At 34.9% G+C, this 22606-nt stretch overlaps 2 protein-coding genes across 4 annotated transcripts in view; one reads left to right on the top strand and one right to left on the bottom strand.

The window, feature by feature from the left end:
• Positions 1 to 5683, bottom strand: part of pot (papillote) — a 101928-nt gene extending 96245 nt beyond the window's left edge. For all 3 annotated transcript variants that reach the window (XM_068772660.1, XM_068772662.1, XM_068772661.1), the window contains exon 1: positions 5529 to 5683. The gene's annotated coding sequence lies outside the window, so the exon portion shown is untranslated. The remainder of the gene's footprint in view (positions 1 to 5528) is intronic.
• Positions 5684 to 10492: 4809 nt separating this feature from the next.
• On the top strand, positions 10493 to 20268 carry LOC137929599 (xaa-Pro aminopeptidase 3-like). The gene is made up of 10 exons (XM_068772623.1): positions 10493 to 10630; positions 10703 to 10977; positions 11498 to 11647; positions 12048 to 12184; positions 13554 to 13792; positions 15159 to 15329; positions 16388 to 16494; positions 17586 to 17723; positions 18809 to 18929; positions 19652 to 20268. Exons 1-10 carry the CDS (start codon positions 10600 to 10602, stop codon positions 19819 to 19821), a joined length of 1539 nt encoding a protein of 512 aa, XP_068628724.1. The 5' UTR covers positions 10493 to 10599; the 3' UTR covers positions 19822 to 20268.
• The last annotated feature ends 2338 nt before the right edge of the window (positions 20269 to 22606 follow it).

Below are 22606 nucleotides of genomic sequence, written 5' to 3'. Positions count from 1 at the left end.
AGAAATGCTTACCTTTTAACGATACCACATTTTAGAATAAAAATGCAGTATGACACCATAAAATAAACAAAGGACGCAAAAAATTTGCGATATTCATTAGAAGTTTTTCAAATCGATTAGAAGAACGTTTTTATTTAATATTTGGTTTTACATAACAATGTTATTATACATATTTCTAATATATGCACGAGGATTATGACATTAATAAAGGGTGAATTTATTAAATAAAATTGCAACAGCTCAAACTAATAAATAAATCACGTAGCAACGTCCTGCGGTCTGCCTCGTCGCCATGTTTATAAAAAAGCCGCAACTAATCGCCGGTCAACGCTCTCTCTATTTCTTTCTTAAAAAATATCATATTTTATTTCAAATCTTGCCTTCACTTACGGGAATGACACGTACCGCGGCGGCCATATTTATGTACACAAGTGTAACGCACTAAAACGTTGTAAGCTGCCTAATTTGGAATGTAACGATTATGTGTTGATGCAAGAATTTCATGCCTTAGGCCTTTAAAGGCATTAAAACAAGCAACGTGTGATTTGTTCAGCGATTGGATGTGAAACTAATAGCTTAGGAAGAAAAGCCTCGGGATACAAAGAACATTGTGTGGACCGCGCGATGCTCGCTGCCTTCCGGGGATGACTTAAAATGTGGTTTTGCGTTGAAACGCCTGCATTATACCGGGGAATTCTGATAAAACCTAAACTCTAGAAGTGAGCATAATTTGGTCTAATTTATATCCACAAATGAATAATTTCGTTCCCCTTACCCTTATTTATTTTTATTAACGAAAAAACAGCAGGGTGCGCATTGGACCATAGAGCCGAATTCATTATTTAAATAGTCATACGTTTTGCCGCGTTTTTTGACAAATTTAACAAGCGATGCTAAAATAAAAGTTACTTATTTCAAACTTTATATTATATTTATTTAAAATAATAACCTAATTTAAAACACCACAATTCTTCATCATTCATCATTAAATTCGACTTATTAAATACGAATTTGTGGCATCACATTTTCATCAAAATTCACGATTTAGGTAAATCAGTTTAGTATAAATGTATAATTGAATATAGATGAGTGTTTTTGATTTTTTGTGCATGTTTGTAAATATTTAAAAAGCACAAATCTACATATATATATAACGTAAATATATATTTGTGCATATTTTAATGCATATAGCCACAGACTTACAATATTTTCACACTAAAATATTTGTATTTTTTTTATTTATATGTAACTTTTCATTTATCTATATTTATTTTATTGCATGTAGCCACCGGCTTACAATATTTTCACACTAAAACATTTACATATATTTTTTATTACATGTAACTTGTCATTTATCTGTATTTATTTTAATTGTATACAAAAAAGAATACTCTGTTATTCTATGCAGTGACGGGAATAAGCATAGTTGAATTAAACTTGGACGATTATTTATAAAAGGCTTAAGATGGTTCCTCAATTAGGCTCTAACAATGACCATACAAAACACTACAGTGCTTTTTAAAAATAGAAAATAACTACCTCTCATTACCATCTGAAGTTAACGGCTCACTCTCGGCGCCCGTTTCGATAATAACGAAGGAATAGTAAAGGTTTTACGGGCCTTTCATCGCTAGCCCAAGTTAATAGCTACAAGCGATTCATCAATAACTTTTAACTCTTAAATACCTGATTTCTTCATAAGGGATGAAAACATATTTAGATGCATATTATTAAGAATTAAAAAAAGAATAAAGATTTTCGTATTCATTTTTGGTACAATCAATCTGTGGTCATTAAAATGTAATTCGAAATTTAACCTCAAATTTAATCTATTAACATCGGACAAAATACTTGTCTTTTTTCAATTATAATCTGTTTTTTGATTATAAAACATCTTCCTTCTTGCTCTTTTGTATATTTTTGTAAATAAATTTAACAGCTCTAAACTTTTGCAATACCATTTATATTATTTTATCATGTTTATCCTTAAGTCTAGTAATGTGATAAATATCCAATAAAATTATTGCAATGGAAGCTGCAATCCGAGATTATTAACTAACAAAACAAATGCTTTTTATTTGGTGATGGTGGTTAGCTTTGTAGTGTCCCAAGAACGTGTGTCGCCAACATACAAGACTCATCAAAGAGAAATAATGCGGATCTTTTGAATTTTGGTTTTTTGTATGTGCACTGTTATCCTTACGATGTTTTCCTTTGTGAATAGTTGCTATGGCATATAATCATCCAATCCCCGCTGGTGACTATTTATTGATTCGTTATGTTATTAGGAATGTTAGTAAAACTCTTAACTTGTAACAAAACAGTACATCCCCGCCATACAACGCCATAGCGTCCGAGAGGCGGAACTCGAGTAAATGGGCACATTCCACCGCTGGCTCTGTGAATGCGCTTCTGATGTATTTATATAATAACTGAATGACGTAAAAAAAATAAAACTCTTGGTTTTACTGTACCACGGTACTAAATCAATTAAATGAACAGTTTTTTTTTACTAGAAGAGACATAGAAATCATAACCTATCTAAATGCCGTTATTTTATTATAAACTGGCCAAAAAATATCTGTTCCTGTTAATTAAAGTCAATAATACGACTAAAATTAAATTTATTTATACGAATCGATTTGTAAAGTGCAAAAGTTTTGAAGGAGTGTATGGCTATCCAAATGTCATTTATTTCAGAAATAATCAATTACGTAATAATTATATCACACATTAAAACTAATTATTGGTTGCTATCTGTCTCTGCTTTATACTGCCTGAAGTTATTAGCTTATCGTATTCCAGTTAAAAAAAATGTAGTGTAACATACTCTGTAAAGTGATTGTAAATAAGTGTAAAAGCTATATATTAACTCCTTTGAAGATTCTACACTATTTTCAATCACTATGTATATCACATTAATACTAAACGAGGTACATTTACTTTACAACTAGTATATTTGAAAGTATAACAAGCGCGTTTACACCACTAAGCGTATCATAAATTTCGCGTATGTTCACATAAATAACATCTTGTTTGTACAAACGAAAGGACAAATTGACAAAAAATCTAAACGGCTATGATTAAATGAGACTGAATATAAACGTCTTGTCTAAACGAACATCGTTATACCTTAAAAGGTCCATACAAATTATGTGCAGGACGCGTAAAGAGAAACAGACAGCTTATTTGTACTAACTATTCATGAAATATGCATCGTTAAAAAAATCATAGATAAAAACTAGAGACATTCAATATTTCTTTATGTTACATAGACTTATCTTGATCCAAATGGCATATAACCTATCTAGGCGATCATTTAAAAAGCCTGGTTACAGAACACCATACAAGAAAATAAAAAAGTAAGTTGTAAATCGAATATATTTAGAATAGATTAGATAATTTTTATAATCGATATTTACCAAAGCCTTTAGAGAACTATTTATGTTAAGAAGAAAATATATTTCTCGGCTTACGATCTTTAATTGCGTTATATAATCACCAAGTAACACCTTCGTGTCATTTTCAATAGATATTTTTTTTGCATATGACGCCAAAACGATAACAATTCCTACAATACTTTCAACAGTTAAAAAACAAATTGTAAAACACATCCATAAAAAATCTTTGTCTCAACGACATAGCACACATTGTGTGCGAAGTCAAACACAATTAAAAACAAAAGGCAAATCTAAACAATGCAATTTACGACACGCGCGGTCTAACCGCCATCATACCACTGCGGAACTTGCGGTAGAAAGGGCAAAAGACGAAAGCTATGCGGCCACTTGAACAAACTTAGAAACTTGTAAGTAAATTTCATTTTTATTTGACATTCTAATTAGATTCCAGTGAGTATTTAATTTTTTTTATTTTCTTTTAATGATACAGAATGATTAAAATGATTTAATAATATTAACAAAACTGTTAAAAAGAACTTCGTTCATATGTCATTGTCTTAAAATAATTTGAAGAAAAAAAAAGAGAAGATGTCACTTAGTGACATCTTTATACTAACTCAAATCGATCAAATGATCAATAAAGAAGGTGCCATGACGAATAAAAACCTTAAGGACTTAAAAAACGTAAAGGATTAAAGGAATTAATTTGAGAGAGAGTCCTCCAAGCTTCTCATTTCAATTTTATTCTTTTTTCTCTTTTCTGTGGATGTGGAACTAGCATATTGTTGCTCTTATGTAAATGTATAACGTCTCTTAACTTTATATAGCCTTCGTTGTTACAGACCATAGAGGCTAGTACAAGGTATAGGTCTCCCTCGAAGATATATATATATATTTAAATGGATGGGTATACTGACGCTTGACAAGCGGGTTGGCGTTCGCGGTGTGAGACGCAGAGGACGCTGTTGCCTTTTCTCAGTAAATTTTTTTGTGCGCATTAGCAATCCTATGTAATTAATGCAAAAAGTGTGAATTAAATAAGGTTATATCTTGGGAAAGGAAGCCTCGATCAATGATCGAAGTCTCAGTCCTCTACCGCTGAACTAAAATTGTTCCCTTATAGACTTTTAAATAATATATAAAACTAAGCATGAGGAAAAATAATTCTTATTGGTCATTAATAATACTACTAGATAGTAATAACATCTAAGTACTAAAATGACATCACCTCCAACCAGATCATCTTAACAAACTATATTTTCATCTTTCCTTACTGTTATAGTTACACTATTGTCCAAAAATTGCAGGCGATAAAAATATTCAAGATTGTTTACCTGTTATATTGTTGAATTAAAGAATAATAAAATTTTTTGGATAAATATTAAAATTTGAAACAAATTTTATGTAAAAAATATCAGACCTATAAACTTTATTTACAAGAGATAAAAATAAGAAGAAACCGTTTTTGCTAAATATCATTAAAATACTATTTATTCAAATGACTTTTTTATCTTGTCCCATTAATCGAAATAAACTTGATTAATAACAATTGTAATTACATAAGAAATGACAATGACTTATTAATAATTGACAAATAGATTAAATGAATAAACGTATTTTTTTAATTTTAAACTGTTTTTTTTTTATTTTAACTTGTCAGAGTTAAAAGAAAAAAATAAGAAATGCCAGTCGTCGGTCAATAAGCACTGCGTGATGCGAATAAGCTTCCGCATGATGACGTTCGCGGCATAATTATCATAAGAATATATTATCTGCAACACTGGATAGTCAGCCATTGTTTGCGGAAAACTTACTTTCCCGCGCCAAAAAAACGCGTCCAACTTTACATTCTATAACGAGAAATTTTCGCATAGAAAAGAAACTATTTTAATCACTTAAACATTTTTTTGGTAAAATATATCTAATGCTTTTTAACATATACGGATTAATAATGAATAATAACAACGTTTCAAAACTGAGGAGATCGTGAGGACGTAAGTTAGGTAACCAACGCAAGCATCCGTAACAGCTAATGAATGGCTTACAAAACGATGCAAAATACAATCCGAAGTAAGCAAGTACATAGTAATGACTAGACAGCATTAGACGCAAAGAAATAAAACAAACCTCGTAGTCGTTCGCTTTGCACCGTGGCTCCGATATTAATGGGAAAATAAACAAATCACTGAACAGTTGTGAAACACTATAACGGGCACGGCACTATATTCCGCGATCTCGGAGCGACGACGTCGGTTCGTTGAGCGACGTGCGCAAGCGTTGGCAGTTCGACGCTGACTGAATCTTTAAATATTGCTCGAGAGTCGACGGTGAACGTAACGACCTTCCTTCCCATTGAGCCTGCATAGAACCTTTTTACCACTAAAGAAATAGTCGCACACCTAGACACCGCAATCCTAGTTATAGGTTCAATAGTCGAATGCCCTATGAAGTAAATCTTCGTTGTAATGTTTGCTATCTGCACTTTGAATGTTATGACCAGTTTTCTAATCAAATTCATATAGAAAGGGCCATTTGAGGCATTAGACAGTTATCTATTAATAACATTTTTTTATAATCTGTACTCTGTACAGCTTTTGATTTGACAACAACAAATTAAAAAGAAAAGTTTCGTAAATTTTCGTCAATTTTTTGCTTATTGCAACTGGTTTGAAACCGTCGCTGTTCGTAATTTAAATTACAATATTTTATACAGCTAATATAATTCATTGTTGTATATTTTGAATACAAAATGGATGTTTTGGAGTTAAACTTATTAAAAAAAATTAATTACAGAGGTAACTCGATAAAACTGAGATAGGGGATTATCCTTTTCTCTGCACAGTCTTTATCATCGTCTATAGCTTTATACACAGGGTTATATGTATATAAGATTTCAAGGAGTTTTTATACCTATTTCCAATCACCCTGTCTAAAGCGATCGCTTTGAAACTTTTTTGCAATGTGACAGGCAGTATAAAGTCCGCAGAAACAAATAGTTAACAACAATTATTTTTAATGTATAGCTATGCGAAAGATTATAAATTATGATTTAAAAAGTATTTTCTTACTTATTTAATGGAATCTGGCATTATTTTGCGGAAGTCCATCCTAAAAAAGGAAAGGACTAATATTTAGCCACTTCCGCATATGCAGTGGTAGTCGTGCAACAAAGTGCACCGCCCGCCAGCCCGCTTAAACTATTAAAGCAGTCAGTAGCTTTACTTACCTATGCTTCACAAGTACCAATATTGGTTCCTACGACCCAGACATTCATAGACGTATCTGGAAGACTTAAAACGTCATGTCTCGGCTACATCGAATATCGATAGACAGGAACTTCTTCACCGAGATCCCGGAACGGCTTATCATCACGCTGGCTGTCTCCATATTCTTATTTAGAACTAACACTTGGACCTTACAAAAAGAAGACCGATTAAGCATATACATAATTGAGATGAAGTCTTGGAGGTGAACGTAGCAAATTCCGTGGACTACTCAAAGAACCAAGGCATCAATACTGGACAAAATTCGAAGTGATTCCTCGCCTTTCCACTATATATACAAAGCGAATTTTTGATTTTTTTTGGTAACAGATCCAGAATAAGCGATGACAACTTGGAAAAAGTTTTGATCACCGGAAAAGTAAACGGATGGCGTCACAATATGTTTTAAGTAGACAAGCATTTTTTTTCCCAGGTGCAGTGTAAATATACACTTAAATCATTTTTCACGCTATAAAAGAAATTTTCATAACACATTTTTATTTAATGAACTTCTTAAATTTATTACATGAATAAAAGTTAGATATAATATAGAGTCATGTAAACAGATTTCCAACAACAAACATGTCTTCGTTAACAACTGTCTTCGACGTATTATCGGTATATACTGAGAAAGTCTCCAACGTAGATCTCTGGAAACGCTGCGGTGAGATGCCGATCGACCAGCAGATCAAACGCCGCGAGTGGAACTGGACAGGCCACACTCCCCGAGGGGATTTCTGATCACATCAGAAATATCACTACAGAAATAAAAAACAGTTGGAATGACGTGGAGCGAAGTAAAGCGTGTGGCTCAAGACCGCTGGGAATGGCGACGTATTGTGGACGCCCTCTGCCCCATACTGGGCACATAGGAATAAATGAATTAAGCAGATTAACATAAAGAATAAAAATAAAGCATAGCTGTAAGAACTACAATAGGATATTAAAATAAAAAAAAAACAATGTATAGTGATAAATGTAACATTTGTGATAAAAATAAAAATTAAATCGCCAGAATAATAAATATTATGGTAAACTATGATAAAAACCCTGTACTGTGATAATTGAGGAGAGAATAAGAGAGAAAATTATAACATGACAATTTAGAGCAGTGTTTCCCAAAGTGTGGCCCACGCCCCACTGGCGGCAATTTGATTGCTCAGGAGGGCAAATCGAGAGTGGACTCCACACGAGTTTAGCCCTTTCGCTTTAATATATAAAAATTTATATATGTATATGTTGCATAGGAAAGGCCGGCGTAAGAATTTTGTAAAGACTAAGGTGAGGGATGGCATATAAAAGGTTAAACAATGCTTATTTAAAGACGTATATAGTTATTATAATACCGTACACAGGGCTCACAAAAGTGTTACTAATTTTATAAAGCCTATGAAAAACTAAAGCAGTGAAGAGTTTAAAATCTTTGGATCCCTGGACAGGGATATGCCACCACGGACGGCTACCACGACGCCGCATGTGCTGGATGGATCAGGTCCGAACCACGCTCGATACTGCAATAGACGAAGCAATACACCGTCTAAGACCGGCACAGATAGCTTAATGTAGTGCGCTATGAACTTTCACAAAAGAGTCACGGTCCTCAGGAGTGAGGGAGACGAGACATGGAAGAGTACAGCCTTTAAAAAGGGGACTCGTTGATTTTTCAATTTACCATATCAACAAGTATTGTAGACCACGGTTAAGCGTCTGCTCAATTAATGAATATCATCACATATTTGCTATCTTAAGTACCTGATGTTCGTAATAATTTTTTCAATTCTTGTTCCCCCCTACTTTATTTGGGGCAGCGACGTTACAATACGGTTGTAAATACCCTTTCATTTTTAATTTTTATCACCCTTTCTATTTTCTTCTCTTACAAACTCTTTCTCTTTTGCTTACACCCTTTACAATTTTATTCTCTCTTTTCGTCCGTTCACAAATTCTTTCTCTCTTTTCCTCAAATTATTCATTCTTCACATTTTGATCTTCTTTCTCGCGTCGCCTTTCTTTTCTCGTCTCCACTATTATTTACATTGGTGTTTATTTCGCAGCACATATTTATTTGATGTTCGTCATATTAGACTGGATATGCTATATTTGTAATAAATAATAATTTTAAACGATAAATCTTACTTAACATTTGATCTCTGTATCCTCCCGTAGCTCGTCTGAAGAGCTAGAGGAGCCAAAAGGTGCTCCAATGGCGACCACGAGCCAGAAGATGCAACAACCTATCAGGGTGAACCGATGACATAGTCAAGATGCAGAAGTCTCTGGATGCAGGCAACGTAATACCATTTATCTTAGCGACCCTTGGAGGTCCTATTCTTTCCAGTGGGCGTCAATCGGCATTTATGTACATGAAGATAATTTGTAATACGTATTATATAGATTTAAAACAATAGAAAAGAAAGTTACATCTTTGAATGGCTCAATGACACATCTAACTTGCAAGATGGGTGCGTCTTTTTGTGGGTTAGTGATCTTTTAACACAACTTTGTTTAATGAAAATATAATTTTCTATTGGAAAACATTTTTATAATCATTTTACTTACGTTTAAATTATGAATGTTTATTTTGATTTTTTGAACGTGCATATCTCTTACACTGTTTCATCCATATTTTAGGACAAAGCGGGGATCATTCTTCAGTACTCTTTTTTGTAATAATAAATGTTCACTGTCTGTTTGCAATTCCGTATTCGCAGTTTAACTAGATATGAAGTGGCCGAGAGTATTTCGATGTTTCAACCGTATCTTGATTGATCGGAAGCAATTTTAGTTATAGAGAATCTAGGGAATAAAACAAAAGACTATTTGGTGCTTTTTGTCAAAGTTACATAGTTACATAGTCGCGTATTTGCTTATTGCACTTCAGCCGCCACTAGAAGTCCCTCGTCTATAAATAAGACAATTATTTTAATACCAGCAGGCTAGTATGGGCTGACTAAATATTAAGGTTCAAATGCAGCAGTCCAATACCGTTTTTGTTCATGAATTAAGTCCATGTTCATAGGCAGTCAGACAGTACTAGCTATATAAGATTAGCATATATGCATTATATACTGCACACAAGACTATAGAAGCATTTATCTATAAAATGTCTAATAATAAAAAAAAGAAAGGTAATTTAAAATTAAACTCATATTATACTTATATATTATATTAATAACAAATTTTAAGTTTGAATAGCCTTGTTTTTTTTTCTAATACGGGCCAAAATATTATATATATTAGGAGGATCGGAAAGTAATATCGCATTCTTAACTTAAATTCACATGACTACATTTTTAATAGTTTTTTATTTATAATCAACAATATATTCACCTTCGTTATCAACAACCTTTAGCCATACAGAAAAAAAAAAATTCAATGTCGGAGCAGTAAAAATTAATCAATTAAGTAAAATTTGTCGACAGAAACGACATAACTTTCCGGTCCCCCTAATAATTTGAAACATTTCAATATGTTTTTTTGGTAAAAATATCCTGAAAAAAATGGTGGAAATTTATACAGAAAAACAATAAAATTTTAATATTTTCATTGTTTTTCTTAAATTATTAATTTTGTAAATTCGTGAAATAATTACGTAAAATGGAGCAAAGATTGATACGTTCCATTTTATGCTATAAAAAGAGCATTGGCTTCGTGAATATTATATTACATTAAAATTCTATGACCAATATTACACAATTACTTTTTAAAAATATTAACGTAACACAAAACTTCATTTTCGTCTTATGTATTTCTTTGTATTACTTAAAAAATATCATTACTCTTATTCGTCGCAACAGTCTGTCAAAAAATGCCAAAGTTCAACAAGGATCCTCTGTTTATTTTGACCTAGATTATTTTAACCAATTTAGATTGATACACAGCCTAAGAATAAACTTAAAGATTATTATCATTATTTATTAATCAATTATTTAAAGATGATTAATTTTCGTAGATTTACGGGTCCTGGTAAGTAAGGTTATAATTACATATAATCACATATCTCCAAGATTTTAAAGAAAAATAATATTAATTTTAAAGGAATAAAACATGCGAAACATTTGCTGAGACAGAATCTAAATCAGAATAAATGGAGGAGCATGTCTCAAATGGATATACCCCCAGAAGAAACCTCTTTATCCCAGTTCACTATACCCAAAGGTATTGTCGGCCAGCCGACGTGTCATACGCACCCTCACATGATATCTCCAGGACATTTGACTTGTGGAATCACTCAAATGGAATATAAAGAAAGAAGAGATACATTAGTTAACAAATTGCTATCTGAAGTGGATAATGCTCACAAAAGTCATGTAGTAAGTACACGTTTTTAAGTCCTTATTATTATAAGAATCATCATTCATCAACATGTCATTTGCTAGACATTCTTCAAGGCCAAGGCCTCCACCAAAAGGTCTCTTGCGCTGCCCGCATCCCACAACCTTAAGTATGTTGTCGGACAACCTAGCGGGAAGCCAACCCATGTCTCTCTGTTGTGGTTGCCACTCAAAAACCATTGATTCTTAACAGCTGTTGGTTGCACAAGCAATTTGCCCTGCCTACTGTCACTTCAGACAACACAACACACTTAAGACACAGAAATCATTGAGCTACATTGTTGACCTTGGTTCTTGTGCAGAGCTCCTCATTCCTTGATTTGGTGTTGCAGTATAGCTTTGTGCATAGCCTTCTCCATTGACAAATAAATATTGATAAGGATGTAAACATTATATTTTAATATGGATTTGGGTTAAATTCTAAGTTTTCAATTTCCCATATTTGAACATATTTTAATGTCTTTTATTTTAATATCAATCATCCTATCTGATTTAACAGATAGTAGTGCCAGCAGCGCGGAAGCAATATATGTCAGATAAGATCCCATATGTCTTTAGACAAAACTCGGACTTCTTTTATTTGACTGGATGTTTGGAACCTTCAGCTGTATTAGTAATGATTAAACCAGCGGAATTTGATAGCTATAAGGTAAGAATTTACTTAGTGTTTATTTGATTTTTATTTTATTTTTTTAACATGTTGAATGATCTGCTAACATTGGACTTTTGGGTTGGGACACATAGACCTACACTTAGGGCTAAAGACAATATTTGTCTGCTCCGAAATAAGAACTGTTTTGCACAGATTTTCCTTAAAAGCCATTTAGATAAAATCTTATCTAGAATACCATTGATATATAGCTTGGCAATAAATGCCTGTAGTCGTCACATCCTAAACCTAAGCTATCTTCTGCTAAAAATCTGCTGCATCTTTTAAGAAGAGCAGCATAGGGCTTAATATATAAATGTGTAACAAATATTTTACAAATTATTTACTTATGAATAAACTTAATAGTATATTAATTATAATAATTCTCCTGTATTCACAGAGTGTTTTATTTGTGCATGAGAAAGATACTCATGCTGAGCTTTGGGAAGGCCCCCGCAGTGGCTGTTCAATATCAGCACAGCTCTTTGCTGTGGATGAAGCAAGACCTGTTGATAACTTCAAACATTATCTGACAAAGTAAGTCTTCTGATGTATATATATATATAAATAAATACATATATACATGTATAATGAAAATACTTAAAAATGGTTTTCTTTTCCTATATAAACCATAATATACTGTGTCTAGCTGCCAAACATTTAACCTCAATCAAAACCAAAGTAATATATCTTAGGATGTAATCAAACAAAAAAATTTGGATACCACAAACAAACTTAGAAGCCTTTATGTACTCGGATAATGTAAGGTCAAAATAACCATAAACAGAAACCAGTGCAAGCATTATTAGTTCTACTGGTACCAGTGTTATAGCTTTTACATCAATTTCCAATAATACTGTATAAAGATATCATGTTGAAATATGTTAATATCTATCTCCAGGCATCCTTTCTAAAGTTAACACATTGAAATATATTCTATTAATGCCTGGCGCATTGAGCCAATAAGTTCTGGCAATCAAAGTCTACAGGGACAGGTAGTAACAATAATAAATTTTAATATTTAGTACTTTGTTCATTATTTCGGAAATCATTGATTTTTGGATAAGATATACATTCATTGCTTTAAAGCTTTTTAATATCTGTAACTAATCACCTCTATTCACTCTGGCAAGAAAATATAATGAAAATATATTTATTTTACTTTCTGTTTCACATGCAACATAAAACTACACTATCTATTTTGGGTAGTATAGAGCAGTGGTAACCTAGTAAAACAGGACTGACACTAGCGATTGTAGGTTTTTTTTATTATTAACTCAAATTTCTTTTTATTTCGTTTATCACAATTTTTCTACATAGCCTAAGAAACTCTGGTCGCATCTCATTATTCTCGATAAGCGAGGCTATAGCGTTCTCGCAGATGTTAGTGCCTAACCGGCATTCGGAGCCGACTAGGAGTCTTCCGAACGCGGGACATTTGGCCACAAGGTGGGCCACGGTTTGGCCCACGTCCAGTTCACAGAAGCACGCGGGATCCTCCTTGAGCTTAAAGCGGTGAAGGTACTCAGAGAAGAACCCCTCCATGCCCCGTGAAGAGCTGGACCAAGCAGTGATTGTTGGTTGCACGTTTGACTTTTCAGATAAACTCTTATAATTCACACTTCGTACATTAATTGTATAGGATTGCCACTGCTGACAAACAAGGTTCCAAAGGATGGGCAGCTGCATCCTCTATGAATCTTAATACCACTATGATCTCCAACCCGCCTGATAAGAGTGACGATTATGGTATATGCCTCCATAAATATCTTTGGGGAAGACCTATGCCTTACATTAGGGGTCTACGCGCTTAAACGACGACGACAAATTAACATTATAACAATTTGAACCTTAATAATATAAGAGTAAATACCTTATTGCTATAATTATTGTGGAATTATTTCAGAATAACATCGCAATCTAAGCCAGCTGTCTTGTGGTACAACAATGAGAGTCCAGCCAATTCAGACATACATGAAGACATCCGGTCAGTGTTGCGACATGGTCAAGTGGAACTGCTTGACCCACAGAAGGCATTACATCTTATGAGAGTAGTCAAATCTCCGGCTGAGATTGAGCTGATGAAAGAGGCCTGTTATATCGGATCACAGTCTGTTAATATGGCCATGGCGTGCACTAAACCCGGTGGGTAGGTTATAATAATTTTGTTTAAACATATCCATTATTTTGAAGATATTGCAGACAATTAACCTATTTTGTAAACTAACGTAACTTTTTTTTTCTTTTGGGGAAAAATCTTCTGGATGTTCAAGATGCCCTGCCTCTGGGGGGAGGACGGAGTTATGTAAGATTCCTACCAACTAACACCCCCCTGGTGATCGACCTCTGCGTTATACAGGGGACCGCGGTATCTCCCGGTCAGGGATCCCGAATCATGGTCCACGAAACCTTCATGGTGCTATCACGATGTTTAGAGACCATATCGTCCCATCGACGGCTTCGGAGTCGCTAAAACTAACCTAACCTAACCAAAAGATAAAGTTTGAGTGTGAATTATTTTGAATTCATCTAGTATCACAGTTTACTCTTAGATATTTTGATTTTATTACAAATAAGACCAGTATAAACAACCTTCATGAAAAGTCTACTGTGCCTTAAGCAATTATATTGACACGTGTCAGGATAGGGCTCGAAATTAAATACCACTCGTACTCAGAAGATGAGTTTATTCGCGCCACCGAGATAAAAAATAGCCTTGAACCAATACTGATTATTCACTTACGATTCCGTAACTCCGTGAACACATTATTCACGCCACGAGGTATACTTTAGTCTAAATAAAGTCCCGTTTATCGCTTCGTATGGCTTCGTATCGCTTCCAAATCGTCAAGCGACAAACTCCCAGCATTCCTCGAGACTGGTTCTTAAATACCGCTGGCAGGTAATTTCTAGGTGCAGCTAATTTCGACACCTGGTGGAGAGGTTTGGTAAAAGAACTATAGAACCATCTAAAGGGCGAGCATCTATTGTAGTCCGAATTTTACTTCGTCTCACCACCCCCCAGCTGCAGTAAAAAGTGCATTAAAGCAAGGGACGCGCGATAGAGCCGTCATAACTTAATTAAATGACCTTAATTACCCCACCTTTTTCAAGTCGCGCCGTCAGCTCCGACTGGTTCGATCGTGGAATTCGCCTTTTGTTCCCGCCGATCTCTTTTTACTTGTTATTTGCGTTTTGAAAAAAAAAAGGTAGCAGATACTGACGTGCTTGGCTAAGACCATCAATCATGAGAAAACGACGATGAATAATTTTAAATTAAAAAAAATTGTCTAATAGTTAATAAGTAATATAATTCATTTTATGTTTAATAAATAAAATTTGATATTGTACTGAATACCCCTGTAGGGTAGATATTCTTGGAAGACATCTGAAAGTTGGAGCCTGGTTTTGTTTCATTTTAGATAGATAATTATTTATCATTGAAACACTATTATAAATTTTGTATTTATATAAAATAATTATACGAATTAACCCATTATTATCTGTGCAGGGATATCAGAGAGGACAGTGGATGCGGTCCTGGAGTACACTTGTCGGCAGGCTGGCGCTGAACATGCAGCCTTCCCGCCAGTGGTCGCTGGCGGTGCTCGGGCCACCCACATACACTATGTTAACAACAATCAACTCCTCGCTGACAATGAAATGCTTCTTGTCGACTCTGGTAATGTGTCACTTATTTTTTTTATTATTTAATTAAAGATCTTTAAGAATTTAAAGGCTGGGAAAGAAAGGCTGAGCCCAACGGGATGTATTGTATTAGAGGGATCAGAAAGTAAACTCGATTTCTTAAGTTCACACGACTACATTTTTAACAAGTATTTAGGTCTAATCAACAATATATTCACTTTCGTTATCAACAACCTTTTGCCATCTAGTATACAAATTTTCAATGCCAGAACGAACAGAAATTTTACTTTCCAATCCCCCTAATAGATCAATGGGAAAGGCATGTCACTTATTAGGCAATCTACGGCTGAAATGATAATGGTGATTATTATTACGTCATCTTTTACTTGATAATATTTTTAACTAAGAAAAGGACCAATATTTAGCCACTTTCACCCCTCCACGGAGCATCTTCAGGAGTTATGTTACACCGATTAGTGCCAAACACAGAGACTCTGTGAAACTCGTGATGAGTGATTCGACGATGGCGCTTGTGTAATCCGCGTTGTTTGCCGCATAGGCATTTATCAGCGGGCTGGCGGGCGGTGCACTTTGTTGCACGACTACCACTGCATGTGCGGAAGTGGCTAAATATTGGTCCTTTTCTTACTCAGGATGGACTTCCGCAAGGTAACGCCTGATTCCATTAAATATTTTTAACATTTTCAGCAGTGGTAGTCCAGTGGTAAGGAGACTTGCGATCGGGAGTCGCGGGTTCTATTCCCCGGATACAATCTTATATAATTCACACTTTGTGCATTATGGGATTGTGACATCACAAACAAGTTTCAAAGAGAATTGGCAACAGCGTCCTCTGTGTACCATAATACAACACTTTTATATCCAACCCGTCTTCCAAGCGTGGTGATTATGGTATATATACCCATAGATATCCAGGGGAGACCTATGCCTTGCAAAGAGTGTCCATGGGTAACTCAAATATAAAATTTACACATTTAATATCAAGGGTCAGTCCTCAAAAGCCAAGGTACCCAGAATTTCTGGAGTTTGATTAATTTTTAGCTGGTATAACATTATGTAACAATCGTACAGGTTGTCAAAGATGGATGTACAACTCAGATATATCTCGCACGTGGCCAGTCTCGGGGAAATTCTCAAAATACCATAGGATACTGTACGACCTAATCCTCACTGTTCAGGTTAGTTTTTAACTGAAAATACTTCTTATTATATTTTATTACATTCTTTTTATTGCATTACATTATGACACGCAATTTAATTACAATTTACATGTCATCTCTTGCACTTTGCACTCGCGCCGTCCTTAAAGCGGAATTTAAATAAATTCCGCACCCCATATCGACGCTAGGATATTCACCACACATCGACGCTAGGACATTCACCACACATCGACGCTAGGACATTCACCACACATCGACGCTAGGACATTCACCACACATCGACGCTAGGACATTCACCACACATCGACGCTAGGACATTCACCACACATCGACGCTAGGACATTCACCACACATCGACGCTAGGACATTCACCACACATCGACGCTAGGACATTCACCACACATCGACGCTAGGACATTCACCACACATCGACGCTAGGACATTCACCACACATCGACGCTAGGACATTCACCACACGTCGATCCTCGTCGGGCACGATACACCGAACATTCATTACACTTGTACTCATGACACGGCGGCCGCGCCCGCCTAGTCCGCGTTCATACGAGGGCGGTCTGCAGAGGCCTGTGTTCCTCCCGACCGCCGAGTAATTCTCGCTTCGCTCAATGTACAGTACTCCTCATTCACTACACTATACATCACACCTACACGGGTATAGTCCCTCAACGCATGTGCGTCTTCGTTGTAACTAGGGCATGATCACAAAGCGTAAATTTTTAGTCCGCGGACTCAATTTAGATGAAGCTGCACAAAGCCTAAATCATCTAGCAACACAACTTCAAACGCACCAAGTGCAAATGCAATGAAGTCATCTCTTTCATGTGTAATCATACATTTAAAAATAATTTTTAAAAGTTGTAGACAGAATTTAGTAAAAACAATATTTTTCAATTTATGTGTCATGTCCATCTTAGTCTTTCCTAAAAAAATTCGTGTCGAGTCGACACTTTTGTATTGCTCCCATTAACAATCGAATTGCCCCTCTGTGGGGCGTGGGCACAACATTGGGAAGCATAGTTAAAATGTCATGCAAATCGATTTATTTCGATGGACCATTTTTTTTTTGTAACAGTTGTTTAATTTTGCAGAAACGTCTTATAGAGTTGGTAGGTGAACAGCGACCCCCATTGGATCAATTGTTTGATCAAATGTGCCGACTATTGGGCACACATCTTCAACAAGAAGGAATTCTGCCAAAGAACTTGGATGGAAATGATATGATTCAGGTATGTAATGATATACAATTATGTGATTTTGTGCATCTTTTTAAGGGATATTTCTCTTTGATATTTTTATTATAAAGGCTGTGGTATCATTTTTAATTTAGTTTAGTCGGCCTAAGCATATAGTTATGAGTTTTTTTTTTTTAAATAAAAATAAGGCAATAGATGTAAACCTGCAATTTTTAATCTGTGGTACATTTATTTAAGGATACATGAATGTTTTGTAATTATGTCATTTGAATTAAATTAAATAATTAGATATCTTTACGGCCTATGCCATGCAGTGGGCTTCTATCGATTGAAAAGATAGTAAACAGGATGGTTGGTAATAGATATAAAAGCTTTGAAGGAATGAATGTATAGCTAATTTTCTCTATATTAATGTATGGTACACCATATCCAAAATTCAATGGTTTCAAAAATAATAAATAACGTAATGATAACATAATAAGAAAACTGATATTCACAATTAAGAATACTAAATATAAATATTAATTATAATTAAATATCCATCCCTGTAGACTTTGTACTGCCAGAATATAATATCCTGTGGCATGCCAGAAAAAATTATGTAACATATTTCAATGATCACTTTATACAGGGTAATTAACACGTTCACTGCGGGCCCAATTTTGAAGAACTTTCAGCTGGTGCGGCTGAGGTCGAATCAGCCTCAAGCTGAACTTCCTAGTAGTGCGGTTGAGGCCTTTTCTGCCTCATGTTCATCAATATTTTTTTACAATATTGAGTCAATGCTATCTGCGAAGCATATAAAGAAAGCTATATTTGTCTTTGTCATACCTCATACGGTTGAGTGTAAACAGCCGCCGCACTAGAGAGAAAACACGAGTTTTACGCGCCGCACCAGTGCAAAGTCTACCATGAGGCTGAATCGACCTCAAGCCGCAGTGAACGTGTTAAAAATGTATAACTTTATAGCTTTTTACTGACAAACGACCTATACATTTAGCCCTATAAAGCTTTTATATCTATAATTAATCACCATATATGTATATGCTCTTTAATATTTTCAATATAGTTTTTTATAAGAATAATGGATGAAAAATTATATGTGTTTGTTTGGTCAGCGCGCGTATCGGCTGTGTCCCCACCACGTGTCCCACTACCTGGGGCTGGACGTGCACGACGCGCCACTCGTGCGCCGCCGCGTGCCCGTCTGCAGCGGCATGGTGGTCACCGTCGAACCTGGTAACTGACTCCTACCTTCTTAGATCTTAGCTTACAGTTCAGGGATCCACAATATCACATGTTATAACTATACTATTAGTCTTTTCCTCATGATTAAGGGTTGTGGCCAATTATGTCGGTCACCACCATAGTTCTCCATGAGCCATGCACCCAAAGGCGTTAATTGCCATGGTAATTCAACTTAATTCCACTGAAATATTTTTTTATTATTGTGTTAGTCTAAATAAGAGTCAATCCAACCAATGGCAGTTATTAAATTCAAAATATGTGATATTATAAAAAAGGATATAGTCATTTGAAATATCCTTAGTAATAGTGAAGAAATAATATCACTAAGTATCGATATATCCTAATCTTTTCGTGAACTGTCAAATGCGCGAAATTCAGGCCAAACTGTAAAACGCGCGAAGTTCAAATCAAAATGTCAAACGCGCGAAGTTCAAACAAAACTGTCAAATTCGTGCTACTTTCATAGTTAACTGTTAAATGTTCGAAGTATTAATACCAGAAGTAATATTTTCAGAATTACTTTGTTTCTATGCAGTTTTCTTGTAGTGCTTCTTAAGTTATAGGGTGACTTGGTCACTGAAAATTGAGATGTATTTTTATGTATATACATAGACGTCATTTAAAACTTTTTTTAAATAATTCTCAGTGATCCACTATCATACTACCCTTATTATTAATATTATTATTTATCTACAATAATTTTAATTTAACAGGTATATACATAAGCCCTACGGACACGTCGGTACCTAAAGAGTTCCGTGGAATTGGTATCAGAGTGGAAGATGATGTACTTATCACAGACGCAGAGCCTATAGTACTAACAGATGCTTGTGTTAAAGAAATTGATGACATAGAAGCGATCGTGGGAAAGCACAGCCTTTGAGAGGCTTTATTTGAAACGTGGTAGTTAATCAACCCCAAGAAAGCTCCGCAGTGCGGGTATATAAAAATAGATCTTTGGACAGTAGTAATTATATATCTGTTAAACAGATATTAAAAGATATGTAAACCCAAGGATTGACTAGCTTCGATAAGGTAGATACATCACACAAACATGTTAAAAAGTGTTTTAGTTGAAATTGAAATGTCTTTGACAGATATCTGACAATTTTTAATATTGTGCTCGACATACAAATATAAATAAAGGATAGTGGACAACTTATACCTTTGATTAGTGTTAACGAGGTAAGGATTAATTTACACGTGTGTTATAATGATCTACGTCTATCGACAAAGTATGGAACATAGTGTTGTTTCAACAAATACAAGTAAATAGATCAGATAGACTTATTTTTGCATCCGTTAAATTTTATTTCTCGTTCTTTTTTTAAAACAGACATGTGATGACATCTACTACAATCATCGTCCGTTTCATATGTTTACATAAGTGCGATTGAAAGAGCGCTATATTGACTCTGTTTGACAAATAAAGTGTATCTAAAATGAGATTCTTAAATAGCGACACAGTGAACGAAGTGTTCATTGTACAAAAACGTACACGGAATCGTTTAGAATATAACTAGGGGCAGTTTTATCTATAACAAGGCATATGCGTTAATTTTAAATACAAATATAAAATAGTATAAACCATTTTATACAGTTTTCAAATGTCATCGATACGTAAACAATAAATTTCAAATCAATAATTGATTACACATGTTAAATTGTCAGTAAATACTTAGATGTAGTATCCTACCGTCTATCTATACAAAATAGTAATTTTTACACCGTTATTGCTATATCAATATAAAATAAATGTCAGAGAAACTATATCAATTATATTGTACCCCCAGAAATATCATAAAATATACAATATTTACTACGAAGTCATTTGTAAATACCTGATTTAAATACAGTTTAAATAAAAAGAATGATTAAAATGTATCCAATTATTTATGCTACGAGGGTCAAACTGAAAGTTCTTAGAAAATCAAAAACTAAGCATTCTAGCAAGTTATTAGTTTTATTATAACTTTTCAAAATAGCGTCCATTTACATCAATACATCGCTGCATTCGATGGAACCATTGAGAAAAGCACCTTGCCCACTCGGCCTTAGAGGTCTCTTCGACGGCGTTTTGAAACGCAGCCACTGCTTCTTCGGCGTCCATAAAATGTTTTCCTCGAAGTTTTTCTTTTATTTTCGGGAATAAATATAAATCGCAGGGTGCGTGGTCGGGGCTATACGGCGGGTGACCCAGTAATTCCACGTCTGAGGTCGCCAAATAGTCGATCGTTTGCCTGGCGGTGTGCGACGAGGCATTGTCGTGATGAAGGAGGATCCTGCTGCGAGGTCGTTTCTCTCGAACTTTTTCCAAGACAAGTGGCAAACAGTTGTTAGTGTACCACTCTGCATTAACCGTTTTCTGATCCTCTAAGACAACTGTCGCGTAATGACCTGTCTTTCCGAAGAACGAGGCCACCATCTTTTTTCCAACACTTCGACCTCTCTTCACTTTAGTTGGCAACTCTTCGGAAGGAAACACCCACTGAGCAGACTGTCTTTTGGTTTCCGGATCATAACAGTAAATCCAGCTTTCGTCACCCGTTAGTATGTCGAACACAGCATTTGAGTCACCTCCGTTAAATTTTTGGATCATTTCTCGGCACCAATCAACACGGCGGAGTTTTTGAGCCTCGGTCAAATTATGCGGTATCCAGCGGGCACAAAGCTTCCTGACCGCTAAATGTTCATGGAGGATTTTGTGCACTTGACTCATACCTATGCCTAGACTTGTCCGAATCTGCTGATAGGTCACTCTTTTGTCAGTCTCTATCATACGCCGCACAACACTGATATTGTCTTCAGTCGTCGCTGTAGAAGGCCGTCCCTCACGCAAATCATCGGTGAGATTAGTTCGACCACGTTTGAATTCATTAAACCAGTTGTAAACTGTGGCACGAGATGGGGCTTCATCGTGAAAAGCCAATCGAAGTCTATCATAACTTTCTTGTTGACTTATATGACATCGAATGTCATAAAAAATCATTGCACGAAAATTTTCTCGGCTTAAATTCATTCTGACGTGCACAGACAATTTTCAATTTGCCGCCAAATCGTAAAACAAATGACAAATGAATGAAATGTATACTCAATATTATTGGTAAAGAGTTCTATTTTCAAAATTTAAACTTATTTTTTTTTAATATAATGCTTTTAAGTTGCCAGTTCTAAAAACTTTCAGTTTGGCCCTCGTACTACCCACGTTTCAGTATGTCATTCCTCCTCCCCTATCGAATAAAATGACAATCGCCCTTATCATTAACTTCGACATTTTAAATACTTACAATCAACGAGGTCCACTACACCTTGTAAATGTTTTCTATAATTTTCTGGCTAAAAATGGCGAAGACGGGCAAAGTACAAACAAACTATACAAATATTATAATTTTAAGTGTATCAATTTTTAAGATGTAACCAATATACTAAATATTCTAATATACTAATTATTACAATATACTAATTATTATAATTTACATCTCTCCTGAAAGTTGAATTTATGAACTTATCTTTTTATTCGGTTAAGGCGGCAGTTTACAGTGAACTTCCCCATGAAGGCATCCGTCAAAGCTAGGAAGAATTCCAACGCGTCCTCATCTGAGTCCACGACAATCTTCTGTTACACGATGAATAGTTATGTTTAAAAGCTTTAAAGTATTGATAGTATA

This window comes from Battus philenor, unplaced genomic scaffold (genome assembly GCF_028537555.1).
Source record: "Battus philenor isolate CCGP_79_NKW_IND1 unplaced genomic scaffold, ilBatPhil1.0.hap1 SCAF_5, whole genome shotgun sequence".
In the NCBI taxonomy this organism is placed as follows: domain Eukaryota; kingdom Metazoa; phylum Arthropoda; class Insecta; order Lepidoptera; family Papilionidae; genus Battus; species Battus philenor.
This window is presented reverse-complemented; position numbering and strand designations above follow the sequence as displayed.